Source organism: Dama dama, chromosome 5, assembly GCF_033118175.1.
Source record: "Dama dama isolate Ldn47 chromosome 5, ASM3311817v1, whole genome shotgun sequence".
Taxonomy (NCBI): domain Eukaryota; kingdom Metazoa; phylum Chordata; class Mammalia; order Artiodactyla; family Cervidae; genus Dama; species Dama dama.
The window spans coordinates 62605533-62624981 of record NC_083685.1 but is presented as its reverse complement, the minus strand read 5'-3'; the positions used below and the strand labels follow the sequence as shown (position 1 = coordinate 62624981).

The 19449-nt window shown below is 35.3% G+C and overlaps 1 protein-coding gene across 2 annotated transcripts in view; it reads left to right on the top strand.

Annotated features, from left to right (window-relative positions):
- Positions 1 to 19449, top strand: part of LRBA (LPS responsive beige-like anchor protein) — a 725050-nt gene that overhangs the window by 498224 nt on the left and 207377 nt on the right. For both annotated transcript variants that reach the window (XM_061142480.1, XM_061142479.1), the window contains exons 41-43: positions 3551 to 3668; positions 5840 to 5942; positions 18655 to 18770. In XM_061142480.1, the coding sequence (XP_060998463.1) occupies positions 3551 to 3668; positions 5840 to 5942; positions 18655 to 18770 (337 nt within the window). The remainder of the gene's footprint in view (positions 1 to 3550; positions 3669 to 5839; positions 5943 to 18654; positions 18771 to 19449) is intronic.

The window sequence follows — 19449 nt, the reverse complement described above, 5'->3', positions numbered from 1 at the left end:
AATTCTGGATGTTATTTGTAGATGTATATATACTAATAGAATAAAAATTTATATGGTAATGCTAAACCTCAAAACATGGATAGTGATTGGCTCTGATGAAGAAGGAAAATGGAATCAGGAAGGGTTATATATGGGAATTTCAATATTATCTATAATACTTAATAAATTTTTAAAATCTATACAACAGTGTGGCAAAGTATTAGTATTTTGTAAGTTTCAGGGTGGTTCCATGGAGCTTATGTCATTTTCTGTCATTTGGAGTAAGTTTGACATTTGGTAATAAAACAAAGTTTAAAGGACCATGCCACTTGCTGTATTTCAAGGTATATTTTTAAAATACCTATGTTGCTTAAAGGAATGGGATATAAATGGAATATTTCCACTGGTTGGAAAACTATTACATTAAAAATATTATAATAATGTTTTAGTGTTCTTACTCCTCTTAGTAATTGAGATATTCTAGAAAATACTAATAATTAAATCTTTAGGTTGCACAGCCGTGATCTTGCAATGATTAGCCATCACCATATTAAGCAACAAGTCTTATTACATAGCTTTATAGATACAAGAGGTAGAATTTTCAGACCAGTGTGTGATATTTTTAGTATATGACAGAGCTTGAAGCCTAAAGCTTTGTTGTTTATTCTTGTTTGATTTTCCTCTTTCATTTTTAACACAAGTACAGGGGGAAAAATGTAGTTGATTAAAATTTCTGATGAGTTCTAGTTTAACAGATGTTTGAACTCCTTTAGAAACGTGACAGTGTATCATGTAAGCAGGCTCTGGACAGTTTGGACCGGACAACCTGGGAGCAGGCCAAACCTCACTGCTAGCTTTCCAAGGGACTCCTATTAAGTATTTAACTTATTTAGGTCTCCTTTTCTGCACAAATGGTGGGTAGATTGGACCAGAAGTGTTACAGAACATATATTGGATTCTCTATTACTTGATAAATTAAAAATGGCAATCTCAAAAACCAGCGGAAACTAGGCAGATAATAGTAAATAAGTGAATGTGTAGAGATTGTTTGAAAATGGAGAGTGCCTGTCAGTTGTGCTACGTGGTGTATATAGACCTAGGCTTGGCAGATACTCCGTATTTTTCCTGAGGAGCCATAGATACGTCTGTTTTTATCAATAACCCTTTTCTCAAGTATTTTCAACTACTTGAAATTTTGGGAGAACTTATGGCCCAAACAAAATTAATGTGGATCATATGTGGGGTTTTGGTTGCCGTTTGTTCATGTGTTTAACCATTCAAAACTGTCTCCTTGTGTAAGACTTTGTCATAGAAGATGAAAATAGAGTACATTCAAAACCTTTATTCCAGTAGAACTTAGATTCTAGTATTCTCGTGCTGAAAAGAGGCAAAAGAGAAGCGAGGAATTAATGTAATTTCTGGTGGTAATAAATAAGTGTTATGAAGGAAGTCTGATGAGTTTGGGATGGGATGAGGTGATAGTGGCAGAAGTGGGGTTAGATCCTGTGGGCGGATATCTGAATGTGTGGATGAGCCAGCCATGTGAAGATCTGGGAGACCAGTCTGAGCAGAGGAGAAAGCACATATAAAGGCCCTGATGAAGAATGAGTTGGGCTCATCAGACAATCCCAGATATAAGGCTTTATAAACAGTTATGAAGAACTTCAGCATTGATTGGGCTTCCCAGGTGCTGCTAGCAGGAGAGAACCTGCCTGCCGGTGCAGGAGATGTAAGAGATGCAGGTTCAATCCCGGGGTCGGGAAGATCCCCTGCAGACGGGAATGGCAGCCCACTCCAGTATTCTTGCCGGGAGAATCCCATGGACAGAGGAGCCTGGCGGGCTGCAGTCCCTGGGGTTGCACAGGGTTGGACACGACTATAGTGGCTGGGCAGCACTCAGAATTTATAATGCATGTATTGCGGAGCCACTGGGTGGTATTAAGTACACAAGAGATAGGATCTGATTTCTATTTAAAAAGCTATTTTCTCTGACTCCTCTGGTTGTAGTAGATTCTCCAGGTAAGATTAGAAGGAGAGAGACCAGTCAGAAGGCCACTGCACACTCTGGAGCCTAGGACCTACTGGTTATGGTGAGAGAAAGGGGTACAAGTGGCAGTTGGTTTAAGAAAATCTTGAGTCGTATCAATATTTTGTCCTCTCTTTTCTGTTAGTCTCTCTTGATCTTACTTACATAGGTATTGATTCTATGAAAGAGTTTGAAGGATTTTCTCTCACCTGTTTTAAAACTGAAAGTGTTATTCATTGTTTGGATTTTTGAGTTGTTGTTTGGTTTTGCAGAAAACACTAGGCCCAGGAGCTGTACCCATTCTTTCATTTCTAGATGCTGTGGTACCTGAAATAGAATATTTTCTGTAGAAAAATCTAAATACGTATTTAGTGAATTAACTAATGTTGCTGTCTTTTAAAACAACAACAAAAACCCTGTATTTTGCATTAAGGATTATAGATTTTTTATAATTAAGATCTAGAAAATGTAAATATAAAGTGGACAGCATTTATGTAGGATAAATTCTAAACATTCATTATTTTTCCTCTTTACTTATCCCATTTTTGTCTGTACAATGCAATATCATATACAAATGTCACTTTATTTGTATTTTTTAATGGTGGTTACTTTTGAGAGATTTATCTTAGTTGTTTAACTTAATTTGCTTTCACGAATTTTCATCAGTATTTGATGGCACATCCATCTCATTTTATTTATTAATATTCTGTGAAGTACTAAGTACTAGTGTGGAGAAATTCCAAATCTGCCTTTAACACCTTCATAATTAAGCTTTTGAAATGAACTTTTAAAAAACAAAGCTTGAATAACAAAGCAACAAAGTGGCTTAGTACTAAAGACAGGATTACTTTGAGTTTGCAAAGCATTCTAAGCCATTGCGTCTGTCACATGGGATGACAAGAATTTGTAACAAGTTACTCTGACAACCACCTACTCCATGGAGAGATTATGCTGAGTTCATTCGCAGGTTTGTGTTTAGCTTCGCTGACAAAATGATGCTTAACCTCTTATACAGTCGGTCTTTGTGCTTTATGAATGAGTGACTGTTGCCTTATCAGTGACCTTATAACCGTGATTTTTTGAAGTTATGAACTTAAATTTGTAATTTTAAAGTCTCTAAAAAGTATTTCTGAATATATTATATGAAACTGAATTTTATATGTGATCTATAAGCATGTAGGACATTCTTTTGAAGTCTTTCTTCTTTTTAAAGTTTGTGTAATACTTTATTTCTATAATATGACTCAAAAATCAATCAGTAATGCCATATGTATTTTCTGAAAAGCAACAGTTGACATCATTGCCTTAAAAAGCCCCCAAATATATGTATAAAATAGATGTGTTACAGTTTTGTTCTGCTGTTTCACTTAAACATCTTTTTCATGAATTGCGATCTAGTTTTTAGTCACCCCCCGAATTATTTCAGTAACTGTTTATTCATTTCTTAGAAATTATTTTTCTTAATAAGGACTTCTGTGTTTTAATTGGGGGAAAGAACAAAAAGATTCTATTGTACTTACTCGGGATTCTCTTTTTCTTCACTAGATCCTGGCATATACAGAAGGGCTGCATGGGAAATGGCTGTTCTCAGAGATACGATCGATCTTTTCTCGTCGTTATCTTTTGCAAAATACAGCCCTGGAGATCTTTATGGCAAACAGAGGTAAGATGATGTTGCAGATGTATGTTGTTACAGAGCTAACGTCCATCTCCTTAAGATTTCATTTTGAACATACCATATTGTTTCCTTTCTGTATTGTTTCCATTTGGATAGGATTGTGTAGCCTACTCTCTGCATTACAGACCTCTTTTTTGAACCACGTGCCTCTTCTTAGAATTATCTGCAGTTTCTTATTTTTCTGGCCAAATCACAAATTAGTACAGGACTTTATAAACATGGGGGATAAGTACCCTTTTAATCAGTTGCAGAGTTTTGGTGTCCTCAGCAGTTCTCTGATGCTTAAACTCCTTCTGGGAGGTGGCTGCGTTTCAAGAGGGGAGAGGGTAATCAAATAATTCATACGTTTATTTAATTTTTTTGTCTAATCTATTGCCATTTATAAAGGACCATCAGAAGATGGTACTGAACTGTCCTGGTTGCTCTGTATTACCTCATTCTTGAAAGAACTAAAATTCAATTTGTGGGTTTAGAATTGAACTTGGTGAAATTCATTAAGATTAGAAGGAGGGACAAGGTGAACTTGAAGGGAAAGCATTGTGGGGTATGAGTGGAGGTTTACAAGTGAGAGTATGTAAAATCTTGTGATTTATTGTACATGCTCATTTTATTTAAGTAGATTTTTAAATTTTCATATTTTCCCTTTCTATAATCTACAAGTTTTCATTTAAAAATCTGCACATAATGTATATTCCATGCATACTTTCTTTTTTTAATGAAATCATATGTCTTTAGAGAATACAGATTTCTTTAGGAAAAGATGTTTTTTCCTTCCATATCTGGTCTTCTTCTACACACTTACCACTTTTTCTAATGTAAACATTATTCTTTCAGGCAAATAATCGAATGAATGTTTTACACTTCAGTTCAGTCTACATTCTTGCTGTCCCAAAGGGGTTTTCACCTCAAAATATTTATTACTTGCTCATCTTATTTACTTTCCTTCTTTAAAATTTCTTAAGCATCTTTGCTTTGTATCTTTGTGTGTTTTTCTACTGCCTTTTCCTTATGACCTTGATCACCTGCCATAATCTGAGTTTTTCCTTTTTTTCCACTCCTGTAGTCAATGTAATAGTGGATATGTAAGAAAGGCTTATGCAAAAGTTATGTTGGATATTTATCTGATAGTTCTAAATATATTTTAGGTGTTTAGTGCATGATCATATACTTATTTACCTAAAAATATTGTAATGTCAGTGTTTAAAATTACACTGACATTGATAAAAATTTTTGGCCCATAGTATTTTTTCAGGTTAGGTAGAAAAAAAGAATCATCTTCTAGATGAATATTTGTAGATTATTTATGGTTCTGATACAAAAGTTAATATGATTAAAATTTCAAGACTGACCAAATTACTATCTTCTAAATTCTCTGCCATGATTTTATGACTTTGTTATTGTCATACTTTTTAGGGATAAAATTTTGTACATCACTGTCATAAATTAACATTTATATACTGAGTGTATTGATATATATGATGCACAGTTATGATGATATGTACAGTTACATATGATGTTCTCAAAGAATGTAATTATTCAAATAGAAATGATTAAAAAACATTTGATTATTGACCTTGGAGGAAAAAATTTTCTTCAGGTCACACATTGTTCTGGATTATGTGGACATACGAAGCATAAACATATAAGCACTGTATTATATGTTTATATAATATTTACATAAGCTACAAGAAAATACAAGAATTTGCATAAATTACAAGAGAATATTTTTAAGCTGTTGCTGATTAGAAGTAAATACAACTGACAATTTAGTAGCTATAGGTTAAGTATATTAGATTGTTAAGTATATAATCTTAAATTTTTTATAGAAATTTACAGGCATATTTTTAACTTGCCAAAATTCAACTTTGTAAATTCAGAATTGTAGCTAGATAAAATCTCAACTTTGTGTCACATTAATGCAACAATAATTATTAGTCCTGACAGTATTTAGAGAAGGAACATTCTATGAGTAAAATAAATATCATCTCTGGCATATTAATGTTTAAACTTCATATATACTATGATAAAACTAATACTATAAAACTTCTATTGAGTAGATACCTGAAGTAAGAGTAAGCATTTTCCTGGACCAAGAAATCGGTTTTTCAGAAAGGCACTCATATTTCATTCTGACTTTTAAAAATTATTTTTTCTAGTTGCTATAATGTTCAACTTCCCAGACCCTGCAACAGTAAAGAAAGTGGTTAACTATCTACCTCGTGTTGGCATTGGAACCAGTTTTGGATTGCCTCAAACCAGGTACTGTTTTATATGAAACAAATATGGAAAATAATCTGTAATAATATTTTTCTAATTTGTTTTGAAATGCATGACCTTCTGTTTTATGCTTCATTGTAAATGGTAATTGTTAGTGTATCATTTTGAATCAACTGAACTTCTGTCCGAAGAAGCTTAAAAAAGAGGAACAAATGTAAATGAAACTAATCTGAAAAAAGAAAGCAATAAAACTAGAACATCACTGAAAAGGAAAACAAAAACAATAAAGAAAAATCAATGCAATGAAAAATTGAATCTCTGAAAAGATTAATGAGAGTAATAAATATCTATATAAGGCTTATGACAAAGGACACAAAATGCCAATATCAGAATTAGAGAAGGAATATCACTACAGATCCTATAGATATTTAAAAAATAAGGACATATTGTGAGCAAATTTAGACAACGTAGATGAATCGGCAGATTCCATGAAAGATACAAACTGTAAAATCTCATGAATGAAAGTGAATAGCTTTAATAACTCTACAGAAGAAATTGAATTTGTAGCTTAAAACCTTCTAACAGAGAAAATACCTAGCTCAAATGGTTTCACTGGCAAATTCTATCAAATGTTTAATGATGTGACACAATTTCTTGGAAAACTCTTCAGATAATAGAAAAGAAGGATAAGTTTACCAAGTAATCCTGTAAAGCCAGCATTACCTGAATTCCAAATCCACAAAAAAGCTTTTCCAGAAAGGAAATTAAAGACCATCTTGATTGAAAAGGAAGAAGTGAAACTGTCTTTATTAGTATGTATACTTAATGTGAAATTACTGAGGAAACTGCAAAAATTTTCAAAAAAGGAAAAAAGCTCTTAGAAATCATAAACAAATTTACCTGTTTTGCATCATACATAATTTTGTTCTTATATAACAATTAACAGTTGGAAACTGAAATTAAAGTACAGTTTAAATAATATAAAAATTAAATAACTATGGATATATTTGCAAATATATTAAGGATTGTTCACTGAAAACTACAAACACAGTTTAGAAAATGAAAGAAACCTAAACGTGGGAAGTTGTACTATACCATGTTCATGAATTGGAAGACTCAATGTAAGTGAGATGTTAGTTTTCTCCAAACAGATCTGTAGGTTCAAAAGAAGCCTATCCAAAATTCTAGAAGACTGTTTTGGAGAAATTGACAAGCTGATTCTAAAATTTAAGTGGAAATCCAAATATCTAGAATTGCTAAGACAATTTTGAAATAGAAAAAGTTGGAGGGCTTTACCTGATTTCAAGATTTAATATAAAATTACATTCACTAGTAGAGTTTGGTATTTTTATAAAATAGACTTATAGAGCAATGAAATATAATAGTGTCCAGAATTAGGCCCATCCATAAATGAGCAATTTGATTTTCAACAAAGGTATCAAGATATATTGATGAGAAAAGATAGTTTTTTCAACAAAAAAAAAGGGAAACAAAAAGACAACCCCCCCAGAAAAAACCCCACCTCACCCATTATCTCAAAATGTAACATATTAACCAAAAATGTAACATATGTTAGCTCAAATTAACTCAACTATGACATGGACCAACAGCTATTTGGAGTATGTCAAGGCTGTATATTGTCACTGTGCTTATTTAACTTATATGCAGAGTACATCATGAGAAATGCTGGGCTAGAAGAAGCACAAGCTGGAATCAAGATTGCTGGGAGAAATATCAATAACAGCAGATATGCAGATAACACCACCCTTATGGCAGAAAGTGAAGAGGAACTAAAAAGCCTTTTGATGAAAGTGAAACAGGAAAGTGAAAAAGTTGTCTTAAAGCTCAACATTCATAAAACTAAGATCATGGCATCTGGTCCCATCACTTCATGGCAAATAGATGGGGAGACAGTGGAAACAGGGTCAGGCTTCATTTTTTTGGACTCCAAAATCACTGTAGATGGTGACTGCAGCCATGAAATTAAAAGACGCTTCCTCCTTGGAAGGAAAGTGATGACCAACCTAGACAGCATATTAAAAAGCAGAGACATTACTTTGCCAACAAAGGTCCGTCTGGTCAAGGCTATGGTTTTTCCAGTGGTCATGTATGGATGTGAGAGTTGGTCTATAAAGAAAGCTTAGCGCCGAAAAATTGATGCTTTTGAATTGTGGTATTGGAGAAGACTCTTGAGAGTCCCTTGGACTGCAAGGAGATCCAACCAGTCCATCCTAAAGGAGATCAGTCCTGGGTGTTCATTGGAAGGACTGATGCTGGAGCTGAAACTCCAATACTTTGGCCACCTCATGCGAAGAGTTGACTCATTGGAAAAGACCCTGATGCTAGGAGGAATTGGGGGCAGGAGGAGGAGGGGACCACAGAGGATGAGATGGCTGGATGGCATCACCAACTCGATGGACATGAGTTTGAGCGAACTCCAGGAGTTGGTGATGGACAGGGAGACCTGGTGTGCTGCAATTCATGGGGTCGCAAAGAGTCGGACACGACTGAGCGACTGAACTGAACTGAACATAACCTAAGCATAAGTGCTGAAGTATAACTTCTTAAAGAAAACATAGGAGAGAAATCTTTGTGACCTTGTGTTGTGCAGAGACTTTTTAAATAAGATTTTGAGAAACCACTTATTGGCCTTTCAAATTAAGAACATTTGATTTTAAGATACTCAAGAAAATGAAAGGGTATGTTATAGACTGGGTTGAAATATTGGTACAACTTATATGTGATAAAGGATTTATAAGAAACTCTTCCATATAATTATAAGACAAGCAGACTGTTTGAAAAAAATAAAAGATTTGAGCAGATACTTCAGCAAAGAACAGATATAAATATCAAGCACATGAAAAGATACCAAACATCATTAGTCATCAAGGAAATGATGATATCATTTTAAAACCACAGTGAGATCCCATGGCACACCTATTAGAATGACATCTTAAAAAATGATAATAACAAAAACGAATAAGAATGCAAAGTAACTGGAACTTCACATATTGATGGAAAAGTAAGCAGTTTTGCAGTTTCATATAAAATTAACCATACTGTTACACTTCCTGGTTCAGTTCACTTCAGTTGTTCAGTCATGTCTGACTCTTTGCGACCCCATGAATCGCAGCACGCCAGGTCTCCCTGTCCATCACCAACTCCTGGAGTTCGCTCAAACTCATGTCCATCGAGTCGGTGATGCCATCCAGCCATCTCATCCTCTGTGGTCCCCTCCTCCTCCTGCCCCCAATCCCTCCCAGCATCAGGGTCTTTTCAAGTAAGTCAGCTCTTCGCATCAGGTGGCCAAAGTGTTGGAGTTTCAGCTCCAGCATCAGTCCTTCCAATGAACACCCAGGACTGATTTCCTTTAGGATGGACTGGTTGGATCTCCTTGCAGTCCAAGGGACTCTCAAGAGTCTCCTCCAATACCACAATTCAAAAGCATCAATTTTTCGGCACTCAGCTTTCTTCACAGTCCAACTCTCACATCCATACATGACCACTGGAAAAACCATAGCCTTGACCAGACGGACCTTTGTTGGCAAAGTAATATCTCTGCTTTTTAATATGCTGTCTAGGTTGGTCATCACTTTCCTTCCAAGGAGTAAGCATCTTTTAATTTCAAGGGTTCAGTCACCATCTGCAGTGATTTTGGAGCCCCCAAAATAAAGTCAACCACTGTTTCCACTGTTTCCCCATCTATTTGCCATGAAGTGATAGGACCGGATGCCATGATCTTAGGTTTCTGAATGTTGAGCTTTAAGCCAACTTTTTCGCTCTCCTCTTTCACTTTCATCAAGAGGCTTTTTAGTTCCTCTTCACTTTCTTCCATAAAGTTGGTGTCATCTGCATATCTGAGGTTATTGATATTTCTCCCAGCAATCTTGATTCCAGCTTGTGCTTCTTCCAGCCTAGCGTTTCTCATGATGTACTCTGCATATAAGTTAAATAAGCACAGTGACAATATACAGCCTTGATGTACTCCTTTTCCTATTTGGAACCAGTCTGTTGTTCCATGTCCCGTTCTAACTCTTGCTTCCTGACCAGCATACAGGTTTCTCAAGAGGCAGGTCAGATGATCTGGTATTCCCATCTCTTTCAGAATTTTCCACAGTTTGTTGTGATCCACATAGTCAAAGGCTTTGACATGGTCAATAAAGCAAAAATAGATGTTTTTTTCTGGAAATCTTTTGCCTTTCTGATGATCCAACGGATGTTGGCAATTTGATCTCTGGTTCCTCGGCCTTTTCTAAAACCAGCTTGAACATCTGGAAGTTCTCGGTTCACGTATTGCTGAAGCCTGGCTTGGAAAATTTTGAGCATTACTTTACTAGCGTGTGAGATGAGTGCAATTGTGCGGTAGTTTGAGCATTCTTTGGCATTGCCTTTCTTAGGGATTGGAATGAAAGCTGACCTTTTCCAGTCCTGTGGCCACTGCTGAGCTTTCTAAATTTGCTGGCTTAATGAGTGCAGCACTTTCCCAGCATCATCTTTCAGGATTTGAAATAGCTCAACTGGAATTCCATCACCTCCACTAGCTTTGTTCGTAGTGATGCTTTCTAAGGCCTGCTTGACTTCACATTCCAGGATGTCTGGCTCTAGGTCAGTGATCACACCATTGTGATTATCTGGGTCGTAAAGATCTTTTTTGTCCAGTTCTTCTGTGTATTCTTGCCACCTCTTCTTCATATCTTCTGCTTCTGTTAGGTCCATACCATTTCTGTCCTTTATCGAACCCATCTTTGCCTGAAATGTTCCCTTGGTATCTCTACTTTTCTTGAAGAGATCTCTAGTCTTTCCCATTCTGTTGTTTTCCTCTATTTCTTTGCATTGATCGCTGAGGAAGGCTTTCTTATATCTCCTGGCTATTCTTTGGAACTCTGCATTCAAATGGGGATATCTTTCCTTTTCTCCTTTGCTTTTCGCTTCTCTTCTTTTAACAGCTATCTGTAAGCCCTCCTCAGACAACCATTTTGCCTTTTTGCATTTCTTTTCCTTGGGGATGGTCTCCTGTACAGTGTCACGAACCTCCATCCATAGTTCATCAGGCTCTCTGTCTATCAGATCTAGTCCCTTAAATTTCTCACTTCTACTGTGTAGTCATAAGGGATTTGATTTAGGTCATACCTGAATGGTCTAGTGGTTTTCCCTACTTTCTTCAGTTTAAGTCTGAATTTGGCAATAAGGAGTTCATGATCTGAGCCACAGTCAGCTCCTGGTCTTGTTTTTGGTGACTGCATAGAGTTTCTCCATCTTCTGCTGCAGTGAATATAATCAGTCTGAGTTTTGTGTTGACCATCTGGTGATGTCTATGTGTAGAGTCTTCTCTTGTGTTGTTGGAAGAGGGTGTTTGCTATGACCAGTTTTTCTCTTGTCAAAGGTCTATTAGCCTTTGCCCTGCTTCATCTGTACCCAAGGCCAAATTTGCCTGTTACTCCAGGTGTTTCTTCACTTCCTACTTTTGCATTGCAGTCCCCTATAATGAAAAGGACATCTTTTTGGGTGTTAGTTCTAAAAGGTCCTGTAGGTATTCATAGAACCCTTCAACTTTCAGCTTTTTCAGCGTTACTGGTTGGGGCATAGGCTTGGATTACTGTGATATTGAATGGTTTGCCTTGGAAACGAACAGAGATCATTCTGTCGTTTTTGAGATTGCATCCAAGTGCTGCATTTCGGACTCTTTTGTTGACCATGATGGCTACTCTATTTCTTCTAAGGGATTCCTGCCCACAGTAGTAGATATAATGGACCAAACTATGATGGAAGTAATGAAGGTAATGTGGACCTCCTTCAAAAGATCCCATGTGGGAACTGCCTCCTGTAGTGTCACTCAAAGGCATTTACCATAGAGCAATTAAAATATGTGTATTCATGCAGTGCCCTATTCACAAATGTTGATACAGCTGTGGAAAAAGAATTGGGACTAGCCAACATGGTCATCTGCTAGTGAATGAACGAATTATAGTATGTTCATCCATACAACAGGATGTAATAATGTTCTGCAATAAAGAGGAACAATCTCCAATACACAGAATAATGTGAAAGAATTTTAAAAGTATGATGGTATCAGAAGAAACCACCTAATCAAAAAATTGATAGAAGACCTAAAGAGACATTTCTCCAGAGAAGACACACAGGTGGCCAAGAGGTACATGAAAAGATGTTCATCATGGCTATTAGAAAAATGGAAATCAAAGGTATAATGAGGTCTCACGTCACACTGGTCAGAATGGCCATCTTCAAAAAGTCCCCAAACAGTACATGTCAGAGAGGAGGTGGAGAGATGGGAACACTCCTATACTGTTGGTGGGAATGTAAAGTGGCACAGCTTCTATAGAGAACAGTATGGAGGTTCCTTAAAAACCTAAATATAGAGCTATCATATGGCCCTGCATTCCTACTCCTGGGCATATCTCTAGAGAAAAACATGATATGAAAGTGTACATGCACCCCAGTGTTCATTGCAAAAGTGTTCATGGAAGCAACCTGAATATCCATTGGCAGAGGTGTGGTAAAGAAGATGTGGTACCTGTGTACAATGGAGTATTATTCAGCCATTGAAAAGAGTGAAATAATGCCATTTTCAGCACCATGCATGGACCTAGAGAGTGTCATACTGAGTAAGTCAGACAGGAAGGAGAAATTTATTCTGTAACATCTCCTAAAACGTGAAAGTGAAAGTTGCTCAGACTTGTCCAAGTCTTCTCACCCCCTTGGACTCTATAGTCCATGGAATTCCCTAGGCCAGAATACTGGAGTGGGTAGCCTTTCCCTTCTCCAGGGGTTCTTCCAAACCCAGGGATCAAATCCGGTCTCTCACGTTGCGGGCAGATTCTTTACCAGCTGATCCACCAGGGACGCCCAAGAATACTGGAATGGGTAGCCTATCCCTTTTCTAGTGGATCTTCCTCACCCAGGAATCGAACCAGGGTCTCCTGCATTTCAGACAGATTCTTTACCAACTGAGCATCAGGGAGGCCCGACATCCCCTGTATGTGGAATCTAAAAAGAGATGATATAAATGAACTTACTGATAAAGCAGAAAGATTCACAGGCTTAGAGAATGAACTTACGGTTCCGAGGGGCAGGACGGGGGGCTGGAACAGATACCGAGTTTGGCATGGACATGTACACACTGGTATGTGCAAAGTGGGTAACCGGCAGAGCCCTCTGTACAGCTCATGGAATGTGGCGACGTCGTGGGGCAGCCCTGAGGGAAGGGGGGTTCGGGGGAGAATGGATACCCTGATGTGTATGGCTGGGTCCCTTTGTTGTCCACCTGAAACTGTCATAAATTGTTAGTCAGCTGCATCCCAATACAAAATAAAGAAGTTTACAATAAAAAGTATGGTGCTAGGTGAAAGAAGCAGACTGTTTGTATGGTGTGATTGTGTACTGTATACAGTGTGTGTACAGTGCGATTCCACTTATGTGACATTTTGGAAAAATAAAACTCCTTGGACAAAAATCAGATTAATGGTTTCAAGAGACTGAAATTGAAAAGGGGCTATTAGTTACAAAAGAGTGTGAGGGAACTCTTTGATAACATGGAAATATTTCCTGTCTTGACTATTGTGATGTTACCCAACTGTATGTGTTTGGCAAAACTCATTGCATTGTACACCTAAAAAGGATGACTTTTACACAGTCTACACACCTTCACTTGTAAGCAAATATTAATAGCAGTGTTATTCATGTAGTCTCAAGTTGAAACATTTCTAGTCCATCAACTGTAAATGGATCAGTAGATTGTAGTACATCCATGCAATGAGATGGTATACAAAAGTTATTTACAAAACAGCAACACAGACTCAAAAACATAAAAAGCAAACTTTTGGTTACCAAAACAGAAAGGTGAAGGGGGATAAATTTGGAGTGTGAGAGTGACAGATTCACACTACTATATGTAAAATAAACAACAGATTTATTGTGCATCACAGATAGCTGTGTTCAATATCTTATACTGACATATAGTGGAAAATAGTATGGAAAATATTTACACATGTATAACTGAATCACATTGCTGTATGCCTGAAACTAACCCAATATTGTAAGTTAACTACACTTCAATTAAAGAAAAAGTATCAGCCATTATCTCAACATTATAGAATTTAAGGTTTCGATTCATCTACTTCCAAAATCTTTATTTTTCCAATTCATAAAAATGCAGATGTGCTACTTTTATTATCTAATTAAAAGATATAAAGCAAATTTAAAAAGAAATAAAAAGGAATTGACCACTGATACATGCAGCACCACAGGTGAATCTCAAAGGCATTGTGCTGAGGAAACGACATTAAGCACTGTGTGCTACGTACATCATGGCCATCATGGGCTATGATTCTACTTATATGAGATGATTGAGAAAAATGTGAAATTAGATGATTCTATCTATATGAAATTATTGTAAAAACAAAACCACATAGTGACAGAAAGCAGATCATTGGTTACCAGGAGCCAGGAACTAGGACAAAGGACTTAGCTTTTTGGAGTGTTTCTGTGTTGATTGATTACAGAAACAGGTACATTCTAAAGTTATTAAACTGTACACTTAAATTTGGTAGATGTTATTTTATGTTTTACCCAGCAAAGATCAGTGAAAAACAGGCTCTGCATGTTTAAAATACCTAAGTTACAGAAGTGCTTATTTTGTACCCATTTTCAAATGTACCATCACTTAATATGTATAATAAATCATTAAACTTTTTATCATTTTGGTGAAAATGATTAGACTTTGCTTTATTATATTTGTTTTAATTTTTTCTGTTGATGTCAATATCAAATCCATACATTAAGGATTTTGCATACAATATATTTAATTAAAACTTGTATCTTTCACCTCCAGTAAACCAGAGTTCGAATATTAATTTTGTATATACATGTGGAGTTAATAACTAGCATTTATATTGTTCAAAGTAACTTAATAACTATTTGAAAGGAATGTTAAAATGCCAAAGAATCTCTCACAGTACAGGGGATTGGAAGAGTATCAGGTTATATCTCTCTTTCCTATGTCCTAGCCAGTTGTCTGTATTTAAAAAGCAGGCTCATTACCTGTTTTATTTCTTAGTAGTTGTTAATTTTCATCAATACAATTCAGTTAGCTAATTTAAGAACTAGGAAGAGACTTAACCCCGGTATTTTTATATTAATTGAAATGCATTAGCAGTAGAAACTTGCAGTTTACTTTTAACATACCTAATTTTGTATTGATTTAGGCTATTTTTGATTAGTGTTTATTCAGGTTTTTTAGTTACTATCTTCTTATAAATGCAACTGATATAGAATCAACAGATAATAGCCAAAATATCAGTAGGAGCTGTAGTCATCCTGTGCTAGAGGACTTTCTAAGCTGATACACTCCCATGCCCCGAAGCAGTAGGACTCTGGTCTGTGCCAAGCCTGCCTCGCCATAGGCTACTTTTGAGTGAGTTCATGACTTTGATCAATTGATCCCAGATAGAGGGAGGTGGAAGCCCCAATGTCTTCTTATGACCTGCGCTTGATAGTCACAAGCCATCATTTCTGCTACATCTTATTTGTTTCAGGAGAGTTATTAAATACAGCCCAAGCTCCTTGGCAGGAGTATGGAGTTCCTTCTCTTTAAGAGAAAATAGCAGAGAATTTGTGGACATGCAACAGGTTAGAACTTTTCAAAGCTGATTCTTTGAAAAGCTCAATAAAATTGACATACTTTGCCTAACTATGAACAAAAGAGGTAACATGAATTACCAAAGTCAGAAATGAAAGAAGGGACTGCACTGCTGACCATGTAGAAATTAAAAACATTAGCAGGAAATATCAGCTTACAAATTAAGACAATTGAGATGAGATGGGCAAGTTCCTGGACAGTCAGAATTGTCAAAAGTTACTCAAGAAGAAATTAAAACTGAAAGACCTGTGACAGATCCATTGGATTAGAATTCAAAAATCTTACCAAAGAGTCAAGGCCCAGATGGGCTAACTGATGAATCTTTTTAAATAGATAAATTAGAAAAATACTATCCCTTCACAAACTCATTCAGAAGATAACAGGAAGAAGCACTTACCAACTCATTCTGTGAGGCCATCTTTTCCCTAATATCAATGCCAGGCAAAGACGTCACAAGAAAAAACTATTGACTAATAACCCTAATTAACATATACAAAAATGCTTTACAAAATATTGCCAAACCAAATCAATATACGAAAGGATTGCATATATATACAATATAGAAATATATACAAAACCAATAGACAAAAAGGATTATGAAGTAGCCATATGGGTTTTATCCCAAGAACTCAAATTGGTTTAAATCTGATCATCAGTATCATACACATAGTTAATAGAATACAGGATAAACAGGTAAGTAGCAGCCACCAAAAAGCCCCATACTATTCCCATACTTTCCCATACTACACCGTGCTTAATGTGTAAAGACTGAATGCTTTGCCCCTAAGGTCAGGAAAGCTAGAATGTCTTCCATTCTCACCACTTCTATTAACATTACATTGGGGATTTCAGCCTGTATGCTAAGAAAGGAAGGGATGGAGGGAAAAATCAAAGGCATCCAGATTAGAAATGTCTTTTTCCTTGATGACCAAAACATGTACAGTTGTTACAATGAAAAGTGTAAAACAAATGGCTGTTAGAAATTGAATACAACATCAATAAATGGAAACATTCCATATTCATGAATCAGAAGGTTCAGTACAAAGATCTCAATTCTCCCTAGATCTATAAATTTAGTACAATCCCTTTCAAAATTTAATACACTTTTTGGGAGAAATTCAGCTGAAATACAATGGATCTAGATTTGCCAGGACAATTTTGAAAAAGAACAAAATTAGAAAAACTATCTGATTTCAAAACTTACCGTAAAACCACAATAATCAAAATGTGTGCTATTTATCCAATGATAGGCATATAAGTTAATGAAACTACATTAAGAATAAAGAAAATAAACCCTTGCATTTATGGTCAGTTGCTTTTTAACAAAGTTGCCAACACAATTCAATGAAGAAAGGGTAATCTTTAAATAAATATTACTATAATGATTGGAAAATCACATGCAAAAAAATGAACATCAACATTTACCACACACTGTTCATAAGAATTAGAAAATGGATTTAATCAAAATTTAAAATGTTTGTGCTTTAAATACATCACTTAAGTATATGAAAAGATATGCCACAGACTGAGAAAATTTTTGTACATCATGTATCTCATAAAGGAACTGTATGCAGAATGTATAGAGACCTTTTACAACACAATATAGGATGAAAGAAGCCACCCAGTTAATGAAGAAAAGATCTGAATAGTAATTTCCTCAAAGAAAATAAATGGCTAAGTAGCACATGAAAAGAAATTCAACAGTGTACATTAAAATTATAAGGTATCAGTTTACACTCACTAGTATAGCTATAATCAAAATTACATACAATAGTAAGTTTTGGCAGAGTTGTGGAAAAATTCAAACATCATGCATTGTTTGTTGAAATGTATAATGGAAAACCATTTGGCAGTTTCTCAGAAAGTTAAAGTCAGCGTACAGCCCAGCAGTTTCACTCCTAGTAATCTACCCCAAAGAAATACAACCATATGTTTATCAAAGACATGTATGTGAATGTTCCTATTAGCATTTTTCATAATAACTAAAAAGTGAAATAATTTAAATGTCCATCAGTTGGTGAATGAATTTTTAAAATGTGGTGTATTCTATATTCATACAATGGAATACTACTTAGCAATCAAAAGAAATGAACTGCTTATACATGTTGCCACAGTGATGAATCTGAAAAACATGGTTACTGAAAGAAGCCTAATGCAAAAGATTACATGATGTCTGATTCCATTTGTCTGAAATGTTCAGAGAAGGTTAGTTCATACAAAGCAGATTGATAGTTGCCTAGAGCTAGGGGTAGAATTAAGCATTAGTTCCAGATAGGTACAAGGCAAGTTTCTGTGGTAATTAAAATGTTCCAAAATACATTGTGGTGATAATTGCACAACTCTAGAAATTTACTTTAAAACATTGAATGGTACACTTACATGCATAAATTTTATGGTATGTAAATTACACCGTTGTAAATTAAGCTTGAAAAAAAATAAGTATCTTGTCCTTAGTGGTAGGAAGAACTATGACAGCATACTTCTCTGAGATTCTGGGCTCCAAATGTAGTATTTAATCCTGCCACCTATTTCCCACTGCTACTTAGTATTGGTCAGTTATGTCCTTTTTTTATTTATATTACATTAAGAAAATAGAAAACTTTGTATATTGTTAGGGTATATAAAAAAATAGTTTCCCTTACATTTATCCCAACCTGAAGAGGGGATCCTCTTTCCTCTGTTACAATAGATATGAAAAATGTGATGTTTAAATTAATAATGTACAAATATGTTATTTTTAAGAGATGACTATAAAACTGATAAAGATGTGACTACAATTTTATATGTATTTCTTAGTAACTATAATAGCTCTTATACCAGTGAAGTAGTAAATTATTAATCATACTGTTATTAATCAATTTATAGAGCTAGATATTATAATGGTTTTGTAATGACAGCTTACCTTAATGAATAGAACATGGATAATAGACCTGTGACTTATCCACATCATTTGTTTAAGCATTAATTGTAGATTGAAACACCTCTAGCATTCATTAGTATAAATACATCAATTTGAATGAGCCCAGAAGTCATGATTTATTATTGAAATAACTAATCTTAAGTTTAAATTGATTCCACATCAAATTCTTTTTCTTGCAGGCGTATCTCATTAGCTAGTCCACGTCAACTTTTTAAAGCTTCTAATATGACGCAGCGATGGCAACACAGGGAGATTTCAAACTTTGAGTACTTGATGTTTCTCAACACAATAGCAGGTAATTTAAGCCCATATGTTGATTTATTTCAAATAATGAGTTATTAATTAGATTATTTGAGTATTCATATGAATAGAGTCATTCTATGTAAAGCTGAAAGCATAAGCAACATACAAAGATGAGAAAAAATGATATATAGCTAAAGAATGATTATTAGTATGTTGTGTGTGTACATGTATTCATAAAGGTTTGATGAAAATGAAAACTAAAAAGATTGTGTGGAGACATTCATTATGAAAGATTTTCTCTCAATTTGAGGGATTAGCAGTCAATCACGGGGAAGTTTTTCAAAGTTTCTGAACAAATGAGCAATATCAGAGCTGTATGAAAAGTTGGAATCAATATGAAGGATAAAGAGGGGTGCAGAGAGTAGGTAGAGAGCAAAAGTTAGGAGGCAGTTACACATAAAAAGTAACGAAGTCCTGCGTTAGAGAGGTGACAGTAGGAATTAAAACAAAGGATTAATTCCAGTTTTTCCTGTGTTGGGTGCATATATATTTATAATTGTTATATCTTCTTCTTGGTAAAAACTGAAATAAGTCAATCTAGACAACTTTCAAAAGATAAAGTCATTCACATTTTGTATAATTCAAAACCTTAAATATACATCAATTCTGGTAAAAAAAAAAAAAGGATTAGATAACACAAGAATTTACAAGGTACACACCATCTGCCATCC